This window comes from Orcinus orca, chromosome 6, assembly GCF_937001465.1.
Source record: "Orcinus orca chromosome 6, mOrcOrc1.1, whole genome shotgun sequence".
In the NCBI taxonomy this organism is placed as follows: domain Eukaryota; kingdom Metazoa; phylum Chordata; class Mammalia; order Artiodactyla; family Delphinidae; genus Orcinus; species Orcinus orca.
Window position 1 is genome coordinate 52557362 of NC_064564.1, and position 27970 is coordinate 52585331.

Here is a 27970-nt window from a genome sequence, read left to right on the forward strand (position 1 = left end):
TGGGAATATTATATTTCAGAATAAAAACTACCTTTTCTAGCTACCCTTGCAACTAGAAATGACCATGTAACTAAGTTTAGGCCAAACAGATACATATGAAAAGATTATGTGCAACTCTAGAAACTGTCCCTAGAGAAAGAAGACATACTCTTCTCCATCCATTTTTCTTCTAACTGCTGGCTGGAATGTGGATGTGACAGCTTGTAAGTAGAGTCAGCTATTCCTAGACCAGGTATAAAACTTGGAAATGGAGGTCACACCGCTGAGCAAAAAGATAGAAGGCTCTCAAGTCTCTAACACTATACCATCCCTGGACCACCTATCTAAAATTTTAAGTGAGAGAGAAATAACCTATGACTTAAGCCACTATTGTTGTATACTTCCTGCTACCTGAAGTTAAGCCTCATCCTAACCAACACCAATGTAGTATAAGTATTGAAGTTGGTTCCCTACCTGTACACCTCCGTTACAATGTTCAGATGTGAGGATAAGTCCTGGTAAGTTACTAGGAAGGTCCAAACGTCTGAAATACCAAACGAGGTTCCAGAAAATGATTGGATGTTGATTGATGAAAGAGGACGTGTGAATCACCTGATCGCCTTCATTTTCTAGCAAAGATTCAAGTTCTTTACGAAGCACTAGAGGACTCAAGTAGGGCACAGAAACAGGGGGAGGATTGGGTCTTTTTCCTAAAGGATCCTTAAAAACATAGAAATACAAAAAGAAGTGAATATGATCTATTTTATTATGTTTCAGAGTATGTCTCAATGAGATTATACTTCTCTATCCTTTCAAAGTCAATTATTTCAGGGCCATTACTACATGTAGTAGAACACCCTAAAGAAAACATAAAAGAAGAACACCCTAAAGAAAACATAAAGATTAAGAAGTACTTAATCATAAATACCATTAAGTTAAATGATTACAAACGAAAATTATTAATCAATATAATAGACCCTATTTTAAACATGAGATTTTCTCTATCACATTAACAGCAATGGCCTATGTAGGTTTGACTTTTTCCTTTTCAATTTTTTATAAGAAATACTTGCATTTCTGATGTTTTATAATGATGATACCAAAAAATATGTGACTATCTTCCGCTTAAAACTCTAAACAGATGATGCAATTTTTTGTGTTAATACTTTTTTAAAATAATTAATTAATTAATTAATTTTGGCTGTGTTGGGTCTTCGTTGCTGCACATGAGCTTTCTCTAGTTGCGGCACGTGGGGGCTACTCTTCATTGTGGTGTGTGGGCTTCTCATTGCGGTGGCTTCTCTTGTTGTGGAGCACGGGCTCTAGGCACGCAGGCTTCAGTAGTTGTGGCACGCGGGCTCTAAAGCGCAGGCTCAGTAGTTGCGGTGCATGGGCTTAGTTGCTCCGTGACATGTGGGATCTTCTGGGACCAGGGATTGAACCCGTGTCCCCTGCATTGGCAGGCAGATTCTTAATCACTGCGCCACCAGGGAAGTCCCTGTATTAATCTTGACTCTTTTTAAAACTATATCTAAGTTGTTTTTGCATTTGATTGCAACAAAAACTAAAGAGCAACTTTATAAATCAAATGAAATAATGAATTAAAAAAACCCCAACCTAGACTTTGTAAGTTGTGCATATTATAGTCAGAATAAAATGTTTATGACCAGTATTAATAAGTACCCATAGTGCCCAGATTGAGGTCTCCAAATACTGTTTTCCTGTAAAAAGAACAAGGTTTCTTAAAGAAATGGTTGATTCTAGGTCTGGAGAAGGAAATATATAACATGAGCATGAAACATCTTGCAATATAAGAAAGCAAGGAAGCTATAAAAAAAATTATAGAAAGGCTACCAGAGTTGTGTCAAAAGGATTAAGGCACCAACTTGTAGAGGCTTCTAGCTGACCAAAGAAGGAATAATATAAGCATCAATAAGGATAACAACAGCAATGGATATAAACATAAATGTTTAAACCAATGAGTTCATAATAATACCCTATCGCCCCAGATAATGGATCACCTTGGAGAATGCTAGGAACCCAACTTCTTACTTTGAAAATTGATAAATAAAAGGAAAACAAAATCAAATATTTATTTTGCCTTTCCATCATAAATTGCATCTTTGGAAAACCAGACAAAAGCCATGGGGTTAGTTTCTCTTTACAGATATATTTCATATAATAAAGAAGATGACAGAATTAGACTATCATCATTTTATAGCTCCAAATGGACAACTTGATCTAGGCATTGAGGCGTTAATAGCTGCTAACATCACAAAGATAGTTCGTGTCTCCTATTGGAGGGACATACCACTACTGATGAAGCGCTCTTATAAAAACAAACAAATGAAAAAAAGAACAAGAAAACCCTGAATCTGATCAAGCTTCTAGCTGTAATTACCAATTTACAGGGTTGTAATCAACAAATAAATTGCAAGGGAATAAATTACAAGGGAAAAAAAGAGTCTACAGATTTTAAAAGACTAATAAAACCAGATTAACCAATTATGAAGCATGGACCTTATTTGATCCTGATTCCTCAAACTACAAAACACACAACTTGACATTTTTGAGACCATTAGAAATTTGAACAAACCTGCTGTATAGCACAGGGAACTCTACTTCACTTTGCTGTACAGTAGAAACTACACAACATTGTAAAGCAACTATACTTCAATTAAAAAAAAAGAAATTTGAACAAAGATTGAATAACTTGATATTATTTTTTGGGTCTGATAAGGACATTGTATTTCTAAGAGTCCTTATCTTTTAGAGATAAATACTGAAATATTTACAAATGGAATATATGATGTTTGAAATCTGCTTCAAATGGATCTACGGAAGAACTGAATGAGTATATACATGAAAGAAAAATGGTCATAAGCTGAAAATTACTGAAGCTGGATGATGTGTCAAAGGGACTCATTACACTCTTGTTTACTTGTGTACATATTTGAAATTCTAAAGTTCTTAGTCTGCTTATGAAAAATTCTTATCACTTTTCATGTGATTAAAATAAACCTACTACAGAAGAATTACATGCTGTTTTAATAAATACTTACACAAACACACAGTATAATTATAATGCTGTTACATACCACAATTTCCTGCAGACTGTTTGGAAGACTAACTGTTGAAATGCCATGAAACGGTCTCTGGGAAAAGTCCATATTTTGCAAGGGACCTCCAACACTGTGACTTCTAGTCAAAGATACATTTCGTTTTGATAAACTATTAGGCACAGATGAAATTTTCATAGTTTGGACATCTCCACTGGCTTTCATTATTTCATCACTTAAAAAAATGAAGAAGACATGCTGTGGTTAGACTGCGTGAAACAATCTAAATCTGTAGAGCTTGACTATTTTCTACAATGAATTTTGAATGTGCTGAATATATCTGAGAAGACTCAGTACTGCCTTATAAGAATTAAATTTTCTTCAGGTATTTTTGTAAAACTGGTCAGAAAAACAGGATGGAGTGGATGATCTGATGAAGGGTAGGAAGAGGATATATATGGTACATAACAGGTATTATGGTATTATTTTAAAAAGATTAAGTGCCCATTCAGTTGCCTTGTTCAAAAATTATTTCATCTTTATTAAACAAAATCACTTATACATCACCTTACATGTATAATGCATGTAAGTAAGTAATGTAGATTCATTGCCAAGTATTTAATCTCTACCAGGCCATGATCCACCTAAGGACAGAGGTCAGATTTTATTTTAATTTTTAGTGTTTAGCATAATGCTTGGCATACAATAGGCTCTCAAAAAATGTTTGACTCAATATTTAAGAGTAAAAGGTATACTTCACTGTAAAGAGAGTATGTGTCTGGAAACTGACAATGACTACACTGAAGGGGAAAATAGTTTTTACTGTTGAAAAGTTCATTTTTGTAAAAGACCACTGTAAAACATTAAACACAGTATTAAAAATGATTTATCATCAGATCCATTCATTAGATATTTAAACAATATATGGTAGTAAACATTTAAGGTTAAATTCTTAAAATGCCAGAGCTTATGCCTATGTAAGCCAGGGTTGTATTTAAAGATGGAATTTTTACTAGGGTACCCAATTTTTAATGAAGATTTCTCTGAACCCCATGGTACCTTGATTCAACTGCAGAGCTTGTTTCTTCAGTTATGGTCTGGTTATGTTTTGGGAAATCCATAAAGTTGATCAGGTCAGGTTCTGCTGAACTGGATATGGGTTTGTGTTCCAAAGGTTCACTTGCCAGTGTAATGCTTCCACTTTGTAAACTGTCACCAGAGGTACTTGGTTTCAGGAAAAAGCTAAATATGGATCAGTCCAAAAAAAACAAAAAAGTCTTTAAAGATCCCAGAATCCTCTAAATTTCATCATAATTTAGAATCACTTTATGGTAAAATAGTTATTAATGAGTTATACAAATCCATAGAAATACTGCCTATTTCAAACACACACACACACACACACACACACACACACACACACACACACACACACACACCTCACACTCCTGCTCTCATTCTCTCTTCCTCTCTTGTCCCAAACTTTTCAAATGAAAAGGTCTAGAGCAGGTCATTATAGTTCAATATTAGATGCCTTCAGTTTTTGAGAGACTCTAAAGAAAGCTATGAAGGCAGATGGAAAGCAAAATATTTCCTTAATTTTCTTAGTTAAAAAAAAGGAACAGCATTTTAACATGTATTAACCTATGATTGTTTATATACCCTTTCCCCCTTATGAATCTCCATTTTTGTCTCTAGTCATTTCCTCTCCACTCTATTCATTCAGAATTTTATTTTCATCTTTCTCTCTCTTTCTCCTTCTGGGTGGGGATGGGGTGAGAGTTTCACCTTACAAGGGACATTAAGAGAGCTTTCTAAAGTGATAGTAATGTTCTGTATCTTGGTAAGGGTTTGTTTTGCACAAATCAAATTTACCTTAAATGAAAAAAACTGAATAAATACTGAACTCTAGTTAATTATATGAACGCTCAAGTCTTTGTGGGAAAAGTGATTTAACGTCTTCATCTTCTTCTTCTTTTTTTTTTTGGCCGCACCGCAGGGCATATGCGATTTTAGTTTCCCGACCAGGGATCGAACCCATACCCGCTGCAGTGGAAGCGCAGAGCTCTAATCACTGGACAGCCAGGGAATTCCCCATCTACATCTTATTTTAAATGAATAAAAATGTAAGATGGATTGGTGGATGGATAGAGGGATACATAAAGCAAGTAAAGTAAAACATTAATTGTAGAATGCAGGGCTATATATTTGGGTATTACTGTAAAAAAGATGATCTTTAAACTTGGCTGTCAGTTGGAAATCTTCCATAATGACATCCTAGGAGGGAAAATCAATAATGCTCCTTTATATTCAATTAGAATATAAAATAAGGTACTTACCACAAAAGCTTAAGAAACACAATTAACAAAAAAAGTACAAAACTTATGGAGAGGGCTTCCCTGGTGGCACAGTGGTTAAGAATCTGCCTGCCAATGCAGGGGACATGGATTTGAGCCTTGGTCTGGGAAGATCCCACATGCTGTGGAGCAACTAAGCCCGTGCGCCACAACTACTGAGCCTGCACTCTAGAGCCCGTGTGCCACAACTACTGAAGCCCGCGCGCCTAGAGCCCCTGCTCCACAACAAGAGAAGCCACTGCAATAAGAAGCCCGCACACTGCAACGAAGAGTAGCCCCCGCTCGCCACAACCAGAGAAAGCCCACGTGTAGCAACAACGACCCAATGCAGCCAAAAATAAATAAAATGAAGAAATTTTTTTTAAATTTTACAAAAAACACATATGGAGAATAATTTAAAACTCTATTAAAAGAATATCTAAAAAATGGAGATATATACCATGCTCACAGATAGCAGAATAATACTGAAGATGTCCATTTCCCCCAAATAAATCTATAAATCTAATTCAATCCCATGAAAACTTCAGCTGGATTTTTTTTCTTAAGGAACTCAAAGTTACTCTAAAATTTTATATGCAAAAATAAGTAACTATAAGAAAAAAATTTCCATAAGGGGGAACTTACCCTACCACCCAGACATCATAAATAAGGAGTAATAAAAATAATACAGTACTGACAGAAAGAACAGAGAACCAGAATGAGGTATACATAGGAACTTGATATATGATAAAGATGACGCTGTATATCAATGAAGGAAGGATGTAAAACTGGCTCATTATATGGAGAAAAATAAAGCTGGATCTCTACAATAATACACAAAGGTGGACTTTAGATGGACTTAAAACCTAAATATCACAAGTAAAATATAAAGCTAACAGAAGAACGTTCAGGAAAAAAATTTCATGTACTACAGATGGGAAATAACTTTTAAAACAAGACTCCAAATGCACAAATCGTAAGGTGGAAAATTAATGGATAACATCAGAATTAATAATTTCTCTTCGGAGAATTAATATCAAGAATATTCAAGACGGGAATTCCCTGCTGGCCCAGTGGTTAGGACTCTTGCACTCTCACTGCCGAGGGCCCAGTCCCTGTTTGGGGAACTAAGATCCCACAAGCTGTGCTGCGTGGCCAAAAAGAAAATAAAATAAAGAGAAGAATGAACAAAGCCCCAAGTCAGTAGAAGGAAAGAAATAATAAAGATCAGAGTGGGAATAAATGAAATAGAGACTAAAAAGACAAAAGAAAAGACCAGTGAAAGTAAGAGCTGGTTCTTTGAAAAGATAGACAAAATTGACAAATCTTTAGCTAGACTCACTAAAAAAAGAGAGAAGGCTCTGATAAAATCAGCAACAAAAGAAAAAAAATAACAATGGGTACAACAGGAATACAAAGGATTATAAGAATATGAAAACAGCTATATGCCAACAAATTGGACAGCCTAGAAGAAATGGACAAATTCTTGGAATCATACAACTTTCCAAGACTGAATCATGAAGAGAAAATCCAAATTGATCGATCACTAGTACAGAGACTGAAGCAGTAATTGAAAAGCTTCTAAAAAACAAGACCAGGACCAGACAACTTCACAGGTAAATTCTACCAAATATTTACAGATTTAATACCTGTCCTTTTCAAACTATACCAAAAAATACAAGAGGAGGGAACGCTTCCTAACTCATTTTATGAGACCAACATCACCCAGATACCAAAACCAGATAAAGACCACACAAAGAAAAAACTACAGGCTAACATCTCCGATGTACATAGATGCAAAAATCCTCAACAAAATACTAACAAACCAAATCCAACAATACATTAAAAGGATCATATACCGTGATCAAGTGGGATTTGCCCCTGGGATGCAAAGATGGTTCAACATCTGCAAATCAAGCAATGTGATACATACGTTAACAAAATGAAGGATAAAAATGATATGATCATCTCAGTAGGTGCAGAAAAAGCAGATGACAAGATTCAACACCCATTTATGATAAAAACTCTCCACAAAGTGGGTACAGAAGGAACATACCTCAACATAATAAAGGTTATATATGACAAGCCCACAGCTAACATCATACTCAAAGGTGAAGCTGAAACCTAGTATATAAGTCCCAGCCACAGATATTAGCCAAGAGAAATAAAAGGCAACCAAATTGGAGAGGAAGAAGTAAAACTCACTGTTTGCTGATGACATGATTTTATATAGAGAAAAGCCTAAAGAATCTACCAAAAAACTATTAGGAGTAATAAATGAATATAGTGAAGTTGCAAAGTACAAAACCAACAAAAACCTGTTGCATTTCTATATACTAACAATGAGCTAGGAGAAAGGGGAATTAAGAAAACAATCCCATTTACAATCACCACAAAAAGAATAAAATAAATGGAATAAATTTAAGCAAGGAGTTGAAAGACCTCTATACTGAAAACTATAAGACATTGTTGAAAGACACTGTAGACACAAATAAATGGAAAGATATTCCGTGCTCATGGATTGGAGGAATTAACATTGTTAAAATGTTTACATTTTTTAATTACCTAATTTTAAAAATATTACATAAAGCAATCTACAGATTCAGGGCAATCCCTATCAAAATCCCAAGAACATTTTTCACATAAATGGAACAAAAAATTATAATATTTATTTGGAACCACAAAAGACCTTGAAGAGCCAAAGCAATCTTGAGAAAAAAGAACAACGTTTAGAGATATCACACTCTCTGACTTCAAACTATATTACAAAGCCATAGTAATCAAAACAACCTGGTTTGGCAGAAAAACAGATATAAAAATCAATGTAACAGGGACTTCCCTGGTGGCACAGTGGTTAAGAATCTGCCTGCCAATGCAGGGGACAAGGGTTTGAGCTCTGGTCTGGGAAGATCCCACATGCCACGGAGCAACTAAGCCTGTGCACCACAACTACTGAGCCTGTGCTCTAGAGCCCGCAAGCCACAACTGCCATAACTACGGAGCCCCAGTGCTGCAACTACTGAAGCCCGCGCGGTTAGAACCTGTGCTCCACAACAAAAGAAGCCACTGCAATAAGAAGCCCTTGCACTGCATCAAAGAGTAGCCGCCGCTTGCAGCAATTAGAGAAAGCCTGCGTGCAGCAATGAAGACCAAACGCAGCCAAAAAACAAAATCAATGGAACAGAACTGATAGCCCAGAAATGAACCCCGGCATACATGGACAATTAATTTACAACAAAGGAGCAAAGAACATTCAATGGAGAAAGAATAGTGTCTTTAATAAATGGCGTTGGGAAAACTGGACAGCCACATGCAAAAATATGAAACTAGACCACTATCTCACACCACACACAAAAATCAACTCAAAATGGATTAAAGACTTCAAGACCACAAAACTCCTAAAAGAAAATATAAACAGTATAATCTTTAACATGAGTCTTAGCAATGTCTTTTTAAATATGTCTCCTCAGGCAAAGGCAACAAAGCAAAAATAAACAAATGGAACTGCATCAAACTAAAAAGCTTCTGCACAGCAAAGGAAACCATCAGCAAAACAAACCAACAACCTACTGAATGGGAGAAAATATTTGCAAATGATATATCTGATAAGGAGGTAATACTCAAATTATATAAAGAACCCATACAATTCAGTATCAAAAAAACAAACAACCCAATTAAAAAATGGGCAGAGGAGCTGAACAGACATTTTTCCAAAGAAGACATCCAGATGGCCAACAGGCACATGAAAGATGCTGAACAAAAAACATTAACATCATCATCAAGAAATGCAAATCAAAACCAAAGTATGATATCACTTCATTTCTGTTAGAATGGGTGTTATCAAAAAGTCAAGAAATAACAAGTGTTGGTGAGGATGTGGAGAAAGGGGACCCTCATACACTGCTGGTGGGAAATGTAAACTGGTGCAGCCGCTATGGAAAACAGTATGGAGATTCCTTGAAAAAATTAGGAATGAAACTACCACATGGTCCAGCCCAGTTCTGGGTATTTATCCTAAGAGTACGAAAACATTAATTCAAAAAGGTACATGCACCCCTATGTTCATTGCAGCATTATTTACAACAGCCAAGACATGGAAACAACCTAGATGCCCGTCAACGATGAATGGGTAAAAAAGCTGTGGTATATATACACAATGGAATACTACTTAGCCATAAAAAAGATGAAAATTTGCCATTTGCAACAACATGGATGGACCTTGAGGGTATCACGCTAAGTGAAATACTTCAGATGAAGAAAGACAAATACCATGATTTCATTCATAGCTGGAATATAAAAAACAAAAACCCAAAATAAATGAACAAACCCAACCAAAGAAAAACAAACATGAGAACAGAGTAGTGCTTATCAGAGGGTGAAGGAGGGGTAGGGAGGATGGAATGGGTAAAGAGCATCAACTATATGGTGACAGATGGAAACTAAATTATTGGTGTTGAGCACGCTGTAGTGTATATAGAAGTAGAAATAAAATGTACACATGAAACTTATAAAACATTATAAACCAATGTTACCTCATTAAAAAAATAAATCTTTAAAAAATTGACAAAGGACATAAACAAGCAATTCATAGAAAATGCTGGAATAACTAACAAGCATATGAAGAGATATCCAAACTCACTAATATTCAGAGATATTCAAACAAAAATGAGATACTACTTTATATCATTAGAGCACAAAATCAGAAAAGTGATCATACCAAATGCTGGTAAGGATGTACAGAAATGAGAGTTTTGGGGCACTACAAGTAGGAGTGTAGCCATCTGGGAAGCAATCTTCCAGTGTTTATTGAAATCATGTATGGAAAAAACCCAATGATCTCACTCCTAAGAATATTATTCTGAAAGAAATTACTTCATAAGTCCAGAAGGGGACATATATTTTGCAGTGTACTGCAACAGTACAGTGATGTTTACAGTAACAGAGAACTGGAAGCAACTGAAATATCCAAGTAAGTAAAATGAGGTATTAACTTCCTATAGGAGAAAAAGAATAAATTAGATGTACATATAGCAACTCAGATTTTAAACTGAGTAATAAAAAGAAATAGAGATTTTCAGCATCATTCTAATCATGTACGTTAAAAATACATAATCATGCAAAACAACATTATTTATAAGGTTATATATTCAAGGATTTATCACACACAGCGGGATCAATGTTTTTGTTGGGTAAAATAATAAGAGTGGGAATGGTGACGGGAGGAAGATAATAAAAGAGGGCCCTTGCACAAACCAATGATGACAGTGCATCAGGAATTAGAGTATGCTTTCACTCAGCTCCACACTGAAGCTAACAGGAAAAATAGGAGACACCTCTGTGATTGGAAATTTTTAAAAAGTAGATAAAGATAGTTCGTTCCATAAAGCAAATAGAATATTAAGTATAAGTACTTTAAGTCAGCATACAGTTACCAAACTCTCAATTACTTAATGACTGATCATAGATCAGCCTCTCCTTTCCAATGCGTAGAATTCGGTCATTTCACAGTACAGAGCACCAACATAAAGGGGCAACAAAGTTAAGAGAAGAGTTAAAACCCCTTCCACCTTTTTTTTGGGGGTGGGGCGGGGGCGGCTCCAGAACACATAATCAAGGTCATCGAGGCAGAAATATTAAAATAATGACTAACGTTAGAGTTCGGAATTATCTATAATAATTATATAATCTATGTAATAATTATATAATTTATAAAGTTTAGCTCCGAGAATTAACTACTACTGATAATCATTTGTTAAATAAAATGGAAAAGCGGTCTCCTACATTATTAGTATTTTCTACGCAAATACTGAAAGTGCAGGAGGGCGAGGAAAGGAACACCTGGAGCATACCATGACTATTTCACTTTTCCTCCAGGAGTCATGCCTCTTGGGGGACGCTTACCTCTTTAAGGGAACTTTTACAATACTAACCTTGCAGAGCCTCTCAAGTCCTTAAATTCTATGTTGAGAAGAGGCAAGAAGTTGCTTTTACAGAAGGGACAGGTTGTATTCAAGTTTGAATCATCTGCCGTCCATCCAGCCATAATTTCTTCATCATAAACTAAAGCTCCACAAGCTCTGCACTGTGAACAACTTGACATCAAAACCTAAGAGCAGAAAAGTACACATACTGAGAACCTCCACAGTGAAAATCAGTCTTAATAGGCCATCCTCTTGAGACAAACATAGAATTGTATTTATTTTGTTGATCACACTTGGAATAACAATTCAATTACTTTATAGGTAAAACTACCAGTTTATTGCCTTGTTTACATAAGATATCAAGCAAATTCAACAAAATGACTTATTTTATTATTCTGTCCAAAAAGGTACAGAATTCTGTTAAATGCCATTCTGAAATAAAAATATGTTTACAGCCACTTTATCATGGACAGAATATAGAACTTTTACCTCCATTGTACAATTCTGATAGATGCTGGACATGCTGGTGTTTTGAGAAGAACCATGATCTGACTTTTCAAAGTCCTGCCCTTTTATGCCTCTTGGAAATGGAATTTCACCTAGAGAGAAGTAAACATCATAAATGTCCTTATTCTTTGGAAATGCATACTTAGGGGGAAATATCATGAAGTCTGCAATTTATCTTCAAACGGTTTAGTATCAAAATGTACTTATGTACATACACAGAGGAAAGGTTAACAACAGTTAACTAAATCTAGGTAGAGAACATATGATTGTTCACTATATGATTCTTTCAACTTTCAACTTTTTAGGATATTTGAAATTTATTTGAAATTTTTCATAATAGAAAGTTGGAGAAAATGAATAAAATTACAATTTTAAAAAATAACACAGAACTAGGAAATTTCAGTGATATAACACAGAAATCCTCCAACTCTAGTAAATATCTGATTCACCTGGAGAGCTGGTCAAAAATATACATTCTTAAGGTCCCATCCCACAGATTAAGTCTCAAAAGTTTTAACCTAGGGCTTGGATACTTGTATATACTTTTAAACAAATTCCCCAAGTGATTCTGAGACACCCTAAAGTTTGAGAACTAATGATAGAACCCATAAATGTACATAACTAAAAATAAACTCAGTGGGTGCCTACAGTACTTGTAGATCATATAAAATAACAGTGATAATATGGTGTGACTATATCAGATCCTCTCAACAAATGGGGCTTACTGTGTGTGTGGTGCAGGGAGGAAGAAGTATGGGCATAAATTAAAAATTAATTTTCTATAAATTAGAAGAAAGGACGATCCTTCCCCTTACCTGGTGAGTAATGCAGTTTACCTACATCTCCACTGCTGCTGCTACTGCCAAGGCTTGTGTTGCTCTGGGTAAGTTCACTAGGGACCAGCCCTGAGATACTCGTGTTAGGTGATATATTCTCTCCTAAAATATGGTCTTCAAGGCCAGCTGGGAAGCTGTAATCTCTCTTTGTTTCCTCCTTTAATTGAAAAGAATAAAATCCCACATACATAAGTAATACCTTCCCCAGTGAGAATATATTCACTCTACCCTTTTCAGAATTAAACTCATCTATAATTCTTAAATAAATCATCATCATCATATGTTTCAAAACCATGAACTCTTTCTGTTATTTGAAATTTCTCTTCCATACTCTAAGACATTCAAGCAATGACCTATGCTTTAAGATTATGCTGTGCTCCTAGTGTATATTAGGAGTGTGGGGTTCATTCCAATATTCAAAATTATAAAATGAAGGAACTCTAGATGCACACTATGCCCAGTGTAATCAGAGACCCCAGTCCAAGTAGAGTAGGGGCTTCCAAGAGTCAGCCAGATTGTGTTCTTGGCCCCCCTTCACATATTAGGTATGTGACCTTGCAGAAATTACTTAACTTCCATAACTTTTAATTATATTATCTGAAAAATGTGGATAAGTACATTAAAATAAGGTTGTGGTGAGAATTTTAGCTGGCAATATGATTATTCTGAATAACAACCATCATTATTAGAGGAATAAAACATGAACAAAGTTCTGAACACTGTAGTTCTTAACCACTATAAGTGATTGTTGATGCTTTAGATAGAAAACATTTCAATAAGCAGTTTCCTTTTTAATTTTTGCTTTAAAGGAGAAAGACTTGTGTCTTCCTTGTTATAAAACCATATTAAATGATTTTTAAAAATTAGATATGCAAAACAGGAACTAAAACACTTATAATATCAACATCCACAGAGTGCAGTAAAAATCTTGATGTATATCCTTCTAGTCAAAAATATGCATACATAATACGTTTTTACAAAATAGGATCTTTTTATCCCATTCTTCTCATGTAGTTTATCATTAAATCTTCTACATTATTTAAATCCCTGCAACCTAATCTGATTTACTGATGTATTATTAAGAATTTAGTAAATCCTCTACTGCTTAAACATTCAGAATCCTGTAAATTTTGTGAGTTACACTGCTGAATTCACTTGAGCTATTTTTACACATATCCCTAAATATTTTCTTAAATTCTGGATAAAAGTTATGAATATTTTACAGACTTTTTATTCATTCCTTCACTTGAAAATATTTATTAGGTATATCCTATTTGCCTTTGCAGTCAATGGTACTAGGGCGATAGTAAGGAAAAGAAAAGAAAGATTAAGATCTGCAACCACCTGGAATTTACAGTCATATATTCCAAGTCCAAATTACTCTGTAGAAAGCTTTTTATTTAACACTGCTAGATAAAATTTCAAAAGTGAAATGGCTCACACTGTTTTTTTTGTTTTAAATATAATTCCAGGTTAAGATGCTTTTGAAGTTAGCTTATTTTGTCTTTCCTTAACTGACCTTCTAAGTTCTTTAAATATAAAATTTGCCTACTCCTATTTTCACAAAAAGATATTATGATTAATTCTCTTTATGATGATTTTTAAAAGGATTAGCAGTTTTTCAAAGGCTATATAACGAAAGACAAGAAGGGCATTATATAATGATAAAGGGATCAATACAAAAAGAGGATCTTAAAGTCATTAACATATATGCACCCAATTCAGGAGCACCTAAATAAATAAAGCAAAGACACAAAGGGAGAAACTGACACTAATACAATAACAGTAGGAGACTTTAACACCCTACTGACATCAATGGACAGATTATCCAGACAGAAAATCAATAAGGCAACAGAGGTCCTAAAGGACACAATAGACGAGTTGGACTTAACTGATCTCTAAAGGACATTACATCCAAAACCAGCAGAATACACATTCTATTCTGTAAAATGCACATTTTTCAAGTGCACATGGAACATTCACGAGGAAAGACCACATACTAAGTCACAAAAAAGCCTCAAAAAATCTAAGAGGATAGAAATTACACCACGCATCCTTTCTGACCAAAACAGTATGAAACTAGAAATCAACTAGAGAAAGAAAAATGGGAAAAGAACAAACACATGGAGACTAAACAACATGCTACTAAAAAACCAATGGGCCAATGCTAAAATCAAAGAAATCAGAAAACACCTTGGGACAAATGAAAAGTAAAACATAACTTTATAAAACCTATAGGATCCTGCAAAAGCAGTTCTAAGAGGGAAATTCACAGTAAGACAGGCCTTCTTTCAAGACACAAGGAAAATCTCAAACAACTTAGCCTACCACCTAAAAGAATTAGAAAAAGAAGAACAAAGCCCAAAGTCAGCAGAAGGAAGGAAATAATAAAGATCAGAGAGGAAATAAAATAGAGGTTAAAAAAATAATAGAAAAGATCAATGAAACTAAGAGCCAGTATTTTGAAAAGATAAACAAAATGGACAAACCTCTAGCCAGGCTCACCAAGAAGAAGAGAGAGGACCCAAATAAACAAAATAAGAAATGAAAAGAGTAGAGTAGAAATAACAAATAATACAGAAATACAAAAACTCATAAGAGAATACTAAGAACATTTATATCCCAACACATTGGGCAACACAGAAGAAACAGACAAATTTCTAGAAACATACAGCCAGCCAAGACCGAGTCAAGAAGAAATAGACAATTTGAAGAGACCAATTACTAGAAGTGAAATAGAATTGCCAATAACAAAACTACCTGCAAACAAAAGCCTAGGACCAGACAGCTTCACTGGGGAATTCTACCAAACATGTAAAGAAGAGCTAAAACCTATCCTTCTAATACTATTCCAAATTATTAAAGAGGATAACAATTCTCATTCTACGAGGCCAAACTCATTCTACAAGGCCACTATTACCCTGATACCAAAACCAGACAAAGATACTACAAAAAGTGAAAATTACAGACCAATATTCTTGATGAATATACATGCAAAAATCCTCATCAAAATATTAGCAAACCAAATCAAACAACATATAAAAAGGATCATACACCATGATCAAGCTGGACTTATTCTGGGGACACAAGGATGGTTCAACATATGCAAATCCATTAATGTGGCACACGGCACTAACAAAAAGAAAGACAAAAACCACATGATCATTTCAATAGATGCTGAAAAAGTATTTGACAAAATTCAACATCCATTCATCATAAGAACTCTCATCAAAGTGAGTACAGAAGGAACATATCTCAATGTAATAAAGGCCATTTATGACAAACCCACAGCCAACATAATAATGGTGAAAAGATGAAAGCTTTCCAGTTAAATTAAGGAACAAGACAAGGATGCCTACTCACACCCCTTCTATTTAACATAGTATTGGAAGTACTAGCCAAAGTTATCAAACAAGGGAAAAAAGGGTATCCAAATTGGAAGGGACTGCAGATGACATGATACTCTATACAGAGAACCCTAAAGTCCCCACCCAAAAACTTTTAGAATAAATGAATTCAGCAAGGCTGAAGGATACAAGATTAATATACAGCAATCTGCTGCATTTCTATACACTAATAATGAAATATCAGAAAGTTAAAATCCCATTTAAAAAAAAATCCCATTTAAAACTGCATCAAAAGAAGAAAAAAACCTAGGAATAAACTTAATCAAGGAGGTTAAAGACCTATACACTGAAAACTATAAAACATTGATAAAGGAAAGTGAAAATGATTAAAAGAAATGGAAAGATATTCCCATGCTCTTGGATTGGAAGAATCATTATTATTAAAATGGCCACACAGGGGCTTCCCTGGTGGCGCAGTGGTTGAGAGTCCACCTGCCGATGCAGGGGACACGGGTTCGTGACCTGGTCCAGGAAGATCCCACATGCCGCGGAGAGGCTGGGCCCGTGAGCCATGGCCACTGAGCCCGTGCGTCTGGAGCCTGTGCTCCGCAATGGGAGAGGCCACAACAGTGAGAGGCCCGCGTACCGCAAAAAAAAAAGCCACACTACCCAAAGAAATCTACAGATTGCATCCCCTATCATTTTTCACAGAAATAGAATAATCCTAAAATTTATATGGAACCACAAAAGGCCCCAAATTACCAGAGCAATCCTGAGAAAAAAAGAACAAAGCAGGAGGTATAAACGTCTCAGACCTCAGACTATACTGCAAAGCTACAGTAAACAAAACAGTGTGGTACTGGCACAAAAAAACAGATACATAGATCAATGGAACAGAACAGAGAGCCCAGAAATAAACCCACACACCTACAATCAATTAATTTATGACAAAGGAGGCAAGAAAATACAATGGAGAAAAGACAGTTTTTTCAACAAGTGGTGCTAGGAAAACTGGACGGCTACAGGCAAAACAATGGGATTAGAAAATTCCCTCATACCATATACAAAAATAAACTCAAAATGGATTAAAGGGGCTTCCCTGGTGGCACAGTGGTTGAGAGTCCGCCTGCCGATGCAGGGGACACAGGTTCATGCCCCGGTCAGGGAAGATCCCACATGCCGTGGAGCAGCTGGGCCTGTAAGCCATGGCCGCTGAGCCTGCGCGTCTGGAGCCTGTGCTCCGTAACGGGAGAGGCCACAACAGTGAGGCCCGCATACCGCAAAAAAAAAAAAAAAAAAGGATTAAAGACTTAAATATACAACCTGAAACCATAAAACTCCTAGAAGAGAACATAGGCAGGACACTCTTTGACATAAATCATAGCAGTATTTTTTGGATCTGTCCCCTAAAATTAACAAATGAGACCTAATTAAATTTTTTTTTAAATTTTTTTTAATATTTATTCATTTATTTTGGCTGTGTCGGGTCTTAGTTGCGGCACACGGGATCCTCGCTGAGGCGTGCAGGATCTTTAGTTGCAGCATATATACTCTTAGTTGCAGCATGCAGACTTCTTACTTGTGGCACGCATGCGGGATCTAGTTCCCCGACCAGGGATCGAACCCGGGCCCCCTGCATTGGGAGCATGGGAGTCTTACCCACTGGGCCACCAGGGAAGTCCCAAGGACCTAATTAAATTTAAAAGCTTTTGCACAGCAAAGGAAGCCATCAACAAATCAAAAAGACAACCTATGGAATCAGAGAAAATATCTGCAAATGATGCAACTTACCCAAAATATACAAACAGCTGATACAACTTAATATTAAAAAAACCAAGCAATCCAATCAAAACATGGGCAGAAGACTTGAATAGATATTTTCCCAAAGAAGACATACAGATGGCTAACAGGCACACGAAAAGATGCTCATCATGACTAATTATTCAAGAATTGCAAATCAAAACCCCAAAGAGGTATCACCTCACACCTGTCAAAATGTCTATATCAAAATGTCTACAAATAACAAATGTTGGAGAGGATGTGGAGAAAAGGGAGTCCTCATACATTTTTTATGGAAATGTAAATTGGTGCAGCCCCTATGGAAGACAGTATGGACGTTCCTTAAAAAACTAAAAATAGAATTACCATAAGATACATCAATTGCACTCCTGAGTATATATCCAGAAAAAAAGGAAACACTAATTCAAAAAGAGACATGTACCACAATGTTCATAGCAACACTATGTACAATAGCCAAGACATGGAAGCAACCCAAGTGCCCATCAACAGACGACTGGATCATGAAGATGTGATACACACATACACACACACTGGAATATTACTCAGCCGTTAAAAAGAATGAAATATTGCCATCTGTAGCAACATGGAGAGAGCTAGAGAATATTAATGCTTAGTGAAGTAAGTCAGACAGAGAAAGATAAATACTGTATGATACCATTCATATGTGGAATCTAAAAAGTCATACAAATGAATGTATATACAAAACAGAAACAGACTCAAAGAAATAGAAAACAAACTTATGGTTACCAAAGAAGAAGGGGAGATGGACAAATTAGGGGTATGGGTTTAACAGATACAAACTACTATACATAAAATAGATAAGCAGCAGGAATTTACTTTCTAGCACAGGAAATTATACCCAATATCTCATAGTAACCTATAATGGAATATAATGCGCAAAAACTGAATCACTATGCTGTACACCTGAAACTAATACAGTATTGTAGGTCAACTGAACTTCAATAAAAGTTAGCAGTTTGGGGGACTTCCCTGGTGGTCCAGTGGGTAAGACTCTGTGCTCCCAATGCAGGGGGCCCAGGTTCAATCCCTGGTTGGGGAACTAGATTCCACATGCATGCCGCAACTAAGAAGTCTGCATGCTGCAACTAAAGATCCCACATACCGCAACTAAACATGCCGCGACGAAGATCCCACGTGCCGCAACTAAGACCCCGTGCAGCCAAAATAAATAAATAAATAGTTAGCAGTTTTTTGTTGTGCAGTATGAAATCTACTGATTAAGTTGTAGAGTGACATCACATATCTTAAAGAGATAACACAGGTGAAAGCTATTTAAAAAGTGAAGTGCTATGCAAATATAACATTATTAAATCAAACATTAATCATTAGTTCTTTCAAATCAATAGACTTAATGTGTTAGTTTAGACTGGGCTGTGGAATTATAAAGTAGTCCTGATATTCTATTTCTTCATTATTCATTTCCTTACATGTATGTTGAAGTCATTTTAAGAAAGAAGTAGGATATCCATGTTTTAAAATATAAAAAAGTTACCAGAAATATCTAAATAATAATGTATATATTAAAAAATACTCCAAACATTCCAACATCAGACAGATGACACACATAAAACACTCTTACCTCATCATCTGAATAGCTGTAGGCAGATGATACAGCTACCCACATCTTACTGGCTACTGTAGCTGCTTGTTTCATACCAGATTTTAGCACATCCATCTTGGGCCCTGAGAGTATATTGTCCAGCTTTAGCCCTGACAAAGAATTTACCACAGAACCCAATGAGCCATGTGGTGAAGAACGGACCAGTGCTGATAAAGAAGCTGAACGTTCTTTATGACCTCGAGAGGGAGTTTGTTGCCTGAAACGCCCAGTAAAAGTTTTAGATCTGGACACTGCAGGGGAGCTCTTTTCACTTTCAGGACTGTCCTGTGCTGCAGGACCATGATCTAAAGGTAGGCTTGATCTCCTCTCTAAAGGGTGAATAAATGCACTGGTAGTGCCAGGCTCTCTGTTTCCCTCTCCATGTAGTTCCATACTAGAAGACTTGCTACCCAAGGGACTCTTTAGATTCATATAGCTTTCAATTTCATCAGCCAGATTACGTGCAATAACTGGAGAAAACAACTTATCTTCTGAATCAGGAGTTTTTTCTCCTATACATTCAGTGGCTAAAAGTGACAAAGGATCTAGTCCAGTTTCAACATCTTCCCTCTCAATAGCTTTAGCACCACCACATGAACTACTTCTCTTATTTAATAGATCCTTGGATCCTGCTTTCAAGTCTCTGGACTGATTACTGTCATTTTGTAGGCTGTCACATGTATCCTTTGTCACAGGAGTTTTAGCTACATTTTCATCAACCACAGGTTCTATGAACTCTTGGCTTTCCTCAAGCATCTCTAACACCGATGAAGATCTGTGCTCAGAATCCCAAGTGCTTTCAGACACACGAGTCCTAGTGTCAGCTGGATGACAGCTAATACTCTCAAAGCTATGGGTTCTTGCGATATGAAGTGGAGAAGTCTTAGGACTCGTCAGTGCTGCTGTGAGAATCCTGGCATCTGCTCCCATCATGATAGCCACTTCACTTGAAATTAAATCCAAACTGCTCTTCTTAAGCAACATTCCTGCTCGACTTTCAGAACTAAAACTACAGCTTCTCTCCGGAAAATGCTTTTGCCTTTTTTCTCCTCTATCACCATTCTTCTTGAGATTAGTAACTTCGCCAAAGACTGCATCTTCAACTGGATCTTGAGTAGAAAACAGTACATTTGGTGTACTGCCTAAAAAGAGAAAGTGCAATATTAAAAATAAATCTCTATTTTCTGATGTAACTTTTATAAAAATGTTTTTTTCTAATTTTTGAAAGTGACACATACTCAAAGTAAAAGATTCAGAAAGGTAAGATGGTATACAGAAAAAGTCCAAAAATTACTCCGTTCAACCCTGCCTCTCAGAGATAACATTTTAATGTATAATCTGCCTTTCATCCTCTATGCATATACACACATTTTTAAAAAAGATCGTGCAATATATACTGTATATACCTGTACTGTTCACTAAAGATATCACATCTATCAATAAATATACATCTATAAACATGTTTTATATTTTAAGAGTTTTATTTTCAGTTTAAGAAATATATTCCACATTAAATAGCAGACCTAAAAAGAAATAATCTCTTCTATCTTGGGTTTCATATATCTAATTCAACAAGTATTTGCCAGGAATCTACCCTGCAGAAAGCAAATTCATAATCATAGAGAAATTATATATTTGCTATAGCCAAAGCCTTACTTCTCCAAAGTAAAAGGATCTAGAATGGTGCGCTTAGAATCGGCAGATTCCAAGAAGCCTGCTAAAATCTGAATAGCCAAAATTTTTTCAGATATGTTTATTCCTTCAACAAATATCTGAATTCCTACTAGCACCCACTATGTGAGGTGCTAAGAATACAATGGAGAATAAAACGGACATAATCCCAGCCCTCACAGAGGTCAATCTTGTTTGAGCAAGTGGAACAAAATTATGCCAGTGTCTGTAGGAACCTCCCCCACCTTTGGGGGATGCAGGCAGTCGTTAACTCTTTGCTACCATGCAATTTTTTCCACGCCAAGACCAAAAGCTATTTCTAGTTGCACCATTAGCAGAACTTAAGTCTACCCATTCATATTTAGGATTCTCATATTTTTGTTTTTTGTTTGTTTGTTTGTTTTGTTTTTGCGGTACGCGGGCCTCTCACTGCCGCGGCCCCTCCCGTTGCGGAGCACAGGCTCCGGACGTGCAGGCTCAGCGGCCATGGCTCATGGGCCCAACCGCTCCGCGGCACGTGGGATCTTCCCGGACCAGTGCACGAACCTGCGTCCCCTGCATCAGCAGGCGGACTCTCAACCACTGTGCCACCAGGGAAGCCCTCTAATTTGTTTTTTAAAAAGTATAATGACCTGGGAGTTTGGAAGGGAAAGTTGTCATTATGATAAGATCTTTTTTTTTAATCTTCCAAATTGATTTCAAGGTTCTTTTTAATATTCCAAATTGGTATCTATTAATAATCATAATCTTTCCAATTAAACAGAATAATAAGCATTTAGAGATATTTTTAAAGCATTTAAGGGAATTAAATTAGCCTATTTTATAACTCTGAAGTTTGTACCTGCTTTGAAAACTTTTAACAATATTTGAGAAAAGATCTTTGCAAATTTACTGGTTCTCATATCATTTCTAGGAAATTTAGTGTCACATTTTGTTCAATTTTAAAATAAAATTGACTGTTTGATATATTGGAAAAAGCCTCATTACCACCTCCTCTTTTCTTAATAGAACAAATCTTCCTACATCAAAATGTAACATGGAGGGCTTCCCTGGTGGCGCAGTGGTTGAGAGTCCGCCTGCCGATGCAGGGGACACGGGTTCGTGCCCCGGTCTGGGAAGATCCCACATGTCGTGGAGTGGCTGGGCCCGTGAGCCATGGCCGCTGAGCCTGCGGGTCCGGAGGCTGTGCTCCGCAACGGGAGAGGCCACAACAGTGAGAGGCCCGCATACCGCAAAAAAAAAAAAAAAAAGTAACATGGAAATAAGATCAATAAAAAGAGAAGAAAATGCACCAGTCCCCAGACCATGTCCATTTCAATATTCTGAGAAGATTCTAAACGTCTGATGAAGAAAACTGCCCTTTTTTTTTTTTAACCTGCTATCAATAGGCTGGGAAAATGGGATAAAGAATATATATATCAATTATTTTTTTCAAAACATCTGTAGCTCCACCTCATTAGCAAAACACTACCCCCTCACTCCCTGTAAAATAACCGAACTTGGTATCACAATTTAAAAAAAAAAAAACAACTTTAGGAATAAGGAGTATTTCCACATTGACTTAAAAAGCTGAGCGAATTAATTTCTATAAAGTCATACAATAGATACACTTACAGATAGACTGCTGACTTTAGGGAAGTGAACTGTAGCTACTACTAACAAAAGGCAAATGACGCAGGCCAATTTCATTGTCTTTTAAAATCATACACTTAAGACGTATGCCTTAAGGGTACTTGGGAGGACTACACATAATTGAAGGCAGTAAACACAAATTCATGGGAGTCACACACAACAGAGTTATTCATTACAAATACTTAACCATAAATAGAAAGTGGCTCAGGGTACCTAGAATAATTGGGCAAAAATTAAAGACCCGCTGGTATTTTTGTGCAGAACGTTCAGTGATGTGAATCTTTTTCTTCCATTTCCCTTCAGGCTTAGGAGTTACCCTGCCACACACAAGCCCTTTGGAATTTGACCAGGTAACTGCCTCTCTGTTAGGATGAGTATAGCAGGCCCGTCCTACAGTCCTCTCTCATTATCAACCACAGGAAAGGAGGACGGTACTCAGAACAAGCACTATAATAAGAAAAGGTATTCCAAATAACAACTAAACACACTTAATACCCTTCCTTTTAAAAATGAATTATCTTTAAATAACTATTTTAATTTCTTCTTTAGCACATTTATAGGATTCAGCTTACTTCTGGCTCTTTAGCATGTTCATTACAATTAAGTTAGCAAGTTATAATGTCATTAAAGACACACATGTACCTATAGAAGTGTATTTTAAATATGTGATAACCAATATGTAAAGACTCACCAGTGCTACTTTTCCTGCCATTGACATCAAATATACCAGATGGAATTTTCACAATACTGCCGCCCCATGCAGGAGGCTCAGGAGGACTCGGGGGCTCTGCACTAGGTTGTGAATGTTTGGCCACAACAGCAGAGACATCGCATACCTCTGGGAAAAAATATTTGGATGTTATCATTCCTATTTTTGCCAGTATTGAACAGAAACGAAGTATTTTTTTAATATATTTTATGTACTTTTTCTCTAAGTGGGGGTGAATACTTTTTCTCTATTTTATTACTGATTTCTTTTATGCCATAAATGTTGCCAGTACTGACTGAAATAAATGCCTTATTTTAACATTCATAATCCTAACTTGAGCATTCCTGAGCGAATAAATTAAGGCTCTGGCCTTCTGTCACACTCCTCATCACTTGTCAAGTAGGAGAGGGGCTTGCTTCTGCATAATTCTAGAGCATAAAGTAAGTGACGTCATTAAAGAAACTGTACTTTTTTGTAAGAAGATAGGAAGACCATCGTATTATCAAAAAGCCAAAATATTTCTCCATATTTCCTTAAAATGACTACTACAAATCATTTCTCATTTCTATCTCAATGAGTCCCCTAAAAAAAGGAAAACTACACAGACTATATTGGAACCTACAAATGAAAATTATCGACTTAGATATTTGAAGGACTTCTAGTGAAAGAGCATTTGAAAATAAAAGGTACACTGGAATACAAGTTTGATGACTCAGAGTTTAGTCCTGGTTCTGTCACAAAGTAGTTATTTAACACTGGCAAATGAACACCTTGATGGGCTGCAGTTTCCTACAAAGTTGAGGGCTGACCTACAGAGTCTCTAAAGATCTCTTAAATTCTAAAATTCAGAGACTACCAAAAATCTATCATATATAAGAGTACATAGTATCTTATAAGCCCAGACTTTACATTTCTGGAAATTATCACCAAAATTATCAAATAAGACTTTTAATTATTATAGGTATTATCTAAGTAAAGCTAGTAAACATCAGTACTTAACCTTCTGTTTCCACTTTTGTTTTGGTTATCAAGTCTCCTGATACTTGTTCTTCAGGCACATGAATTTCTGCATCATCCTTTATAAGTTCATCCTTAGACCCATAGCCTTGGTCAGACTGACCACCTGTTAAAAAGAATGTAGGCTGATATATAAATGTTTTCATATATTTATAGTCCAGCTATAAAATGTCAAAAGGAAATTCCACCAACTTACACAATTAAACTTGTAAAAAAAGAGGAGAAGAAAGCTCATGAAGCACACAAAACATTTTACAACAATGGTAAGAATCAAAGAACAGTAGAAACAGGAACATCAAAGACTAAGAACCATTACACACTTGCAAGCAGTGAATCTTAATTTCCTTATCTATAAATTAGTAGATTTGGATAAGATGTTTTGAAAGTTTCTTTTGGAGTGCATCTACAGAATGCTACCTTTTGCGTAAGAAAGAAGTGGAAATAAACATATATCTGCTTACTTTTGCAAAAAGAAATGCAGGAATAATAAACCAGAAAACAATAAAACTGGTTACCTACAAGGGATGGGGGAAAATAGGACGGAAGGGATTGAGAGAGAGGAAACTTCTCTAAATATGGTTATCATATTGTTTTTATTTTTGGAAATGTATTAACTTCTACAAGTTCAAAAACTTAAATCAGCAAAACTGAGGGCCAGGGTGTAACTAAAACTGAATGCACACGGAAACAAACAAAACCAATTGTTTATGAATAACATGATCACACTGAAAGGATGGGGGTGGACTAATGTAATGTGTAACTTTTAACACATTATTCTGAGTATATACCCTAGTCATGGGGGGTAACAGTCAAATCCTAAACTCCTTAGGTTTATTTCTCACAGGGGAATGGGTATAGCAATTCTGAAATTATATTATGTGCACTGTAGGACTGAGCAAATGAGTAAATGTGATGATGTTGGGAGCTAAGATTCTTACTGTGGAAGAAGAGAGATCTTTAAAAAGTGAAATGAAGGAAGGCAAAGAAAAACCTGTGGGGCTGATTTGGAATTAGAAGTATTTCTAAAATACATACACATTTTTTCTACCTCTGCTGAAAAAGTCTAGAACAACACCCTGGAGGGAGTAAGCATTTCTAGAGCCCAGACCTTCGTTTCTAAAATCTATTGCCCATTAAAAGGAACCTGAGATCCTTGAAGAAAAGGCCGATTCCAGAGCTCAGTCAGGGAAGGTACAAGAATGAGCCAGGAACGTTTTGCTATGCAAGAAAGCAAGTGCTCAAAAACATGAGAGGACATTTCTAAAGAACATTCAAAAGAATATTATCTTATAAATGTGAGGGGACAATAGAGTTGGCAAAATCACCACCTTATAGCCATCACAGTAAAACGATTGGTTCAGGCAAGAATCATCAATGGATGATAAATTTAAAAGAGAAAGTGTGATGAAAAAGAAGATATTGTTGCATAGTCTCAGTGTCTCTTCACAAATAGCTTATTATCTGCAAGGGGGATAATGGTAACTAATAGAAACCGAACACTGACATCAAGTGATCAAAATTAACATTACCAATGAGGGGCAGACAGACATTGTGTGCCTCTGGGTTGTGATAATCTCAGAAGGACTTAACATAATTTTTGTAGAAGAGCCATGGATGCATAACCTAATCTAATCACAGGGGAACATCAGACAAACTCAAATTTGGCAGCATTCCACAAAATAACTGGACTTATTCTTCAAAAAGGTCAAGGTTACGAAAGACAAAGAAAAGGTGGGGAACTGTGCCTGGTTAAAGGAGACTAAAGAGGAGTTAAAGTACCACAAAGGACATTATAGCTGACAACACTGGAATACAGACTATACATTAAAGAAGTAGAACAATGTTTTCCTGAATTTGGAAACTATACTGTGGTTATGTAAGAGCAAATACCACCGAAGTATTAAGAGGTAAAAGGGCAAGATGTATGCAATCTGCTCTCATATAATTTAGGGGGAAAAAGTGCATGTGTACAGAAAGAAACTGATAAAGCAAATGTGTCAAACTAAAAGTGAATGAATCTAAATAAAAGTTATTCAAGAGTTCTTCGTACTATTCTTGAAACATTTAATAAGTTTAAAATTAAAACTGAAATAAAGGCAAGTTACCAGGAGATCATTATAAAGGATGTCAATGAAAAACACATAAAACAAAAAAATATAGTGCCTTCCACTGTCTACCACTTTTTTTTTTTTTTTTGCGGTACGAGGGCCTCTCACTGTTGTGGCCTCTCCCGTTGCGGAGCACAGGCTCCGACGCGCAGGCTCAGCGGCCATGGCTCACGGGCCCAGCCGCTCCGCAGCATGTGGGATCCTCCCGGACCGGGGCACAAACCCGTGTCCCATGCATCGGCAGGCGGACTCACAACCACTGCACCACCAGGGAAGCCCCCACTTTCTATTTTTTCACTTTCTACCACTTTTTAAACTGCCTTTCAAACTTTGGGTTCGCCATATAACAAAAGAATTAAGCTTTAAAAAAACCTGCTATTTAGATAACCAACAAGGACCTGCTATATAGCACAGGGAACTATACTCAATATTTTGTAATAACCTATAAGGGAAAAGAATCTGAAAAAGAATATATATGTGTGTATGTGTGTATGTGTATATAACTGTACACCTGAAATTAACACAATACTGTAAATCTGTACTTCGATTAAAAAAATTTTTCATTAAAAAAATACTGCTATTTAGAATGACTTCTTTCAGTCATTTTTTTTTTTTATTGGCCCCCCTCAGAAAGTCTGGTAAAGCATTACGGTGCCATGAAATGGACACTAGACTGGGAACTGAGTAAACTGATTAAACCCAGATATGCCCTCAACAAGCTAAGTGACTCAGTATCAGGTACTAAGTGGAAAGATTCTGTGAGATAATCCTTAATGAAAAGAGTAACTTAAGCATCTGGGCTGGAAGTCTCCAAAAATATCAGATGATATCACCAGAAACTCTACAGAGACACATAATCACTGTAAATTCAGTATCAGAGCTTCAGTCATTTGAAATGTAGCTTAAAAGAAATATATGAAAAAGGGATCTGAAGTTTCTTCCCCAACTGGGGAATATGGAATCTTTATGCAGTTTCCCAGAATTACTAGTAAATCTTTTTTTTGCCTTTAAAGGAGACAAGTTTAAAAATCCAGAGAGATAAGGAGAGTGTTTATCTATTATTATTATTATTAGTGAAATGGTTTCATACCACAAATTATTTTCTTGATTTTCCATAAATGAAATCCATTTATTCTATAAGCACTAGGAAAAAAATACAGGAGGAAATAAAATAAGGTGGTTTTCAAATGAAAGTCTCATGAAAATTCCCACATGTTGAAAGAAATTTAATTTACAAACAGGATTGCGACTTACAGCTTTATGTTGACTTTCACCAATTTATACATGCTTCTGTAATTATGGGGATAGTTTTTAGCACAAGAATCAGCAGTTCAGTGTTAGCAAGCAAAAACCACCTTAACAGCTGGAATACTGAAATCTTTAACGCTCATAAAACTATTTGACTCAATGATGCTACAAACCACCCT

At 36.1% G+C, this 27970-nt stretch overlaps 1 protein-coding gene across 2 annotated transcripts in view; it reads right to left on the bottom strand.

Annotated features, from left to right (window-relative positions):
* DENND4C (DENN domain containing 4C) overlaps window positions 1-27970 on the bottom strand; it is a 130211-nt gene that overhangs the window by 12749 nt on the left and 89492 nt on the right. For both annotated transcript variants that reach the window (XM_033439721.2, XM_033439719.2), the window contains 9 exons: window positions 24419-24541; window positions 23401-23547; window positions 19386-20548; window positions 12618-12795; window positions 11785-11894; window positions 11305-11480; window positions 4098-4280; window positions 3078-3273; window positions 454-699 (listed from right to left, as the gene is read on the bottom strand). In XM_033439721.2, coding sequence (XP_033295612.1) covers window positions 454-699; window positions 3078-3273; window positions 4098-4280; window positions 11305-11480; window positions 11785-11894; window positions 12618-12795; window positions 19386-20548; window positions 23401-23547; window positions 24419-24541 — 2522 coding nt within the window. The remainder of the gene's footprint in view (window positions 1-453; window positions 700-3077; window positions 3274-4097; window positions 4281-11304; window positions 11481-11784; window positions 11895-12617; window positions 12796-19385; window positions 20549-23400; window positions 23548-24418; window positions 24542-27970) is intronic.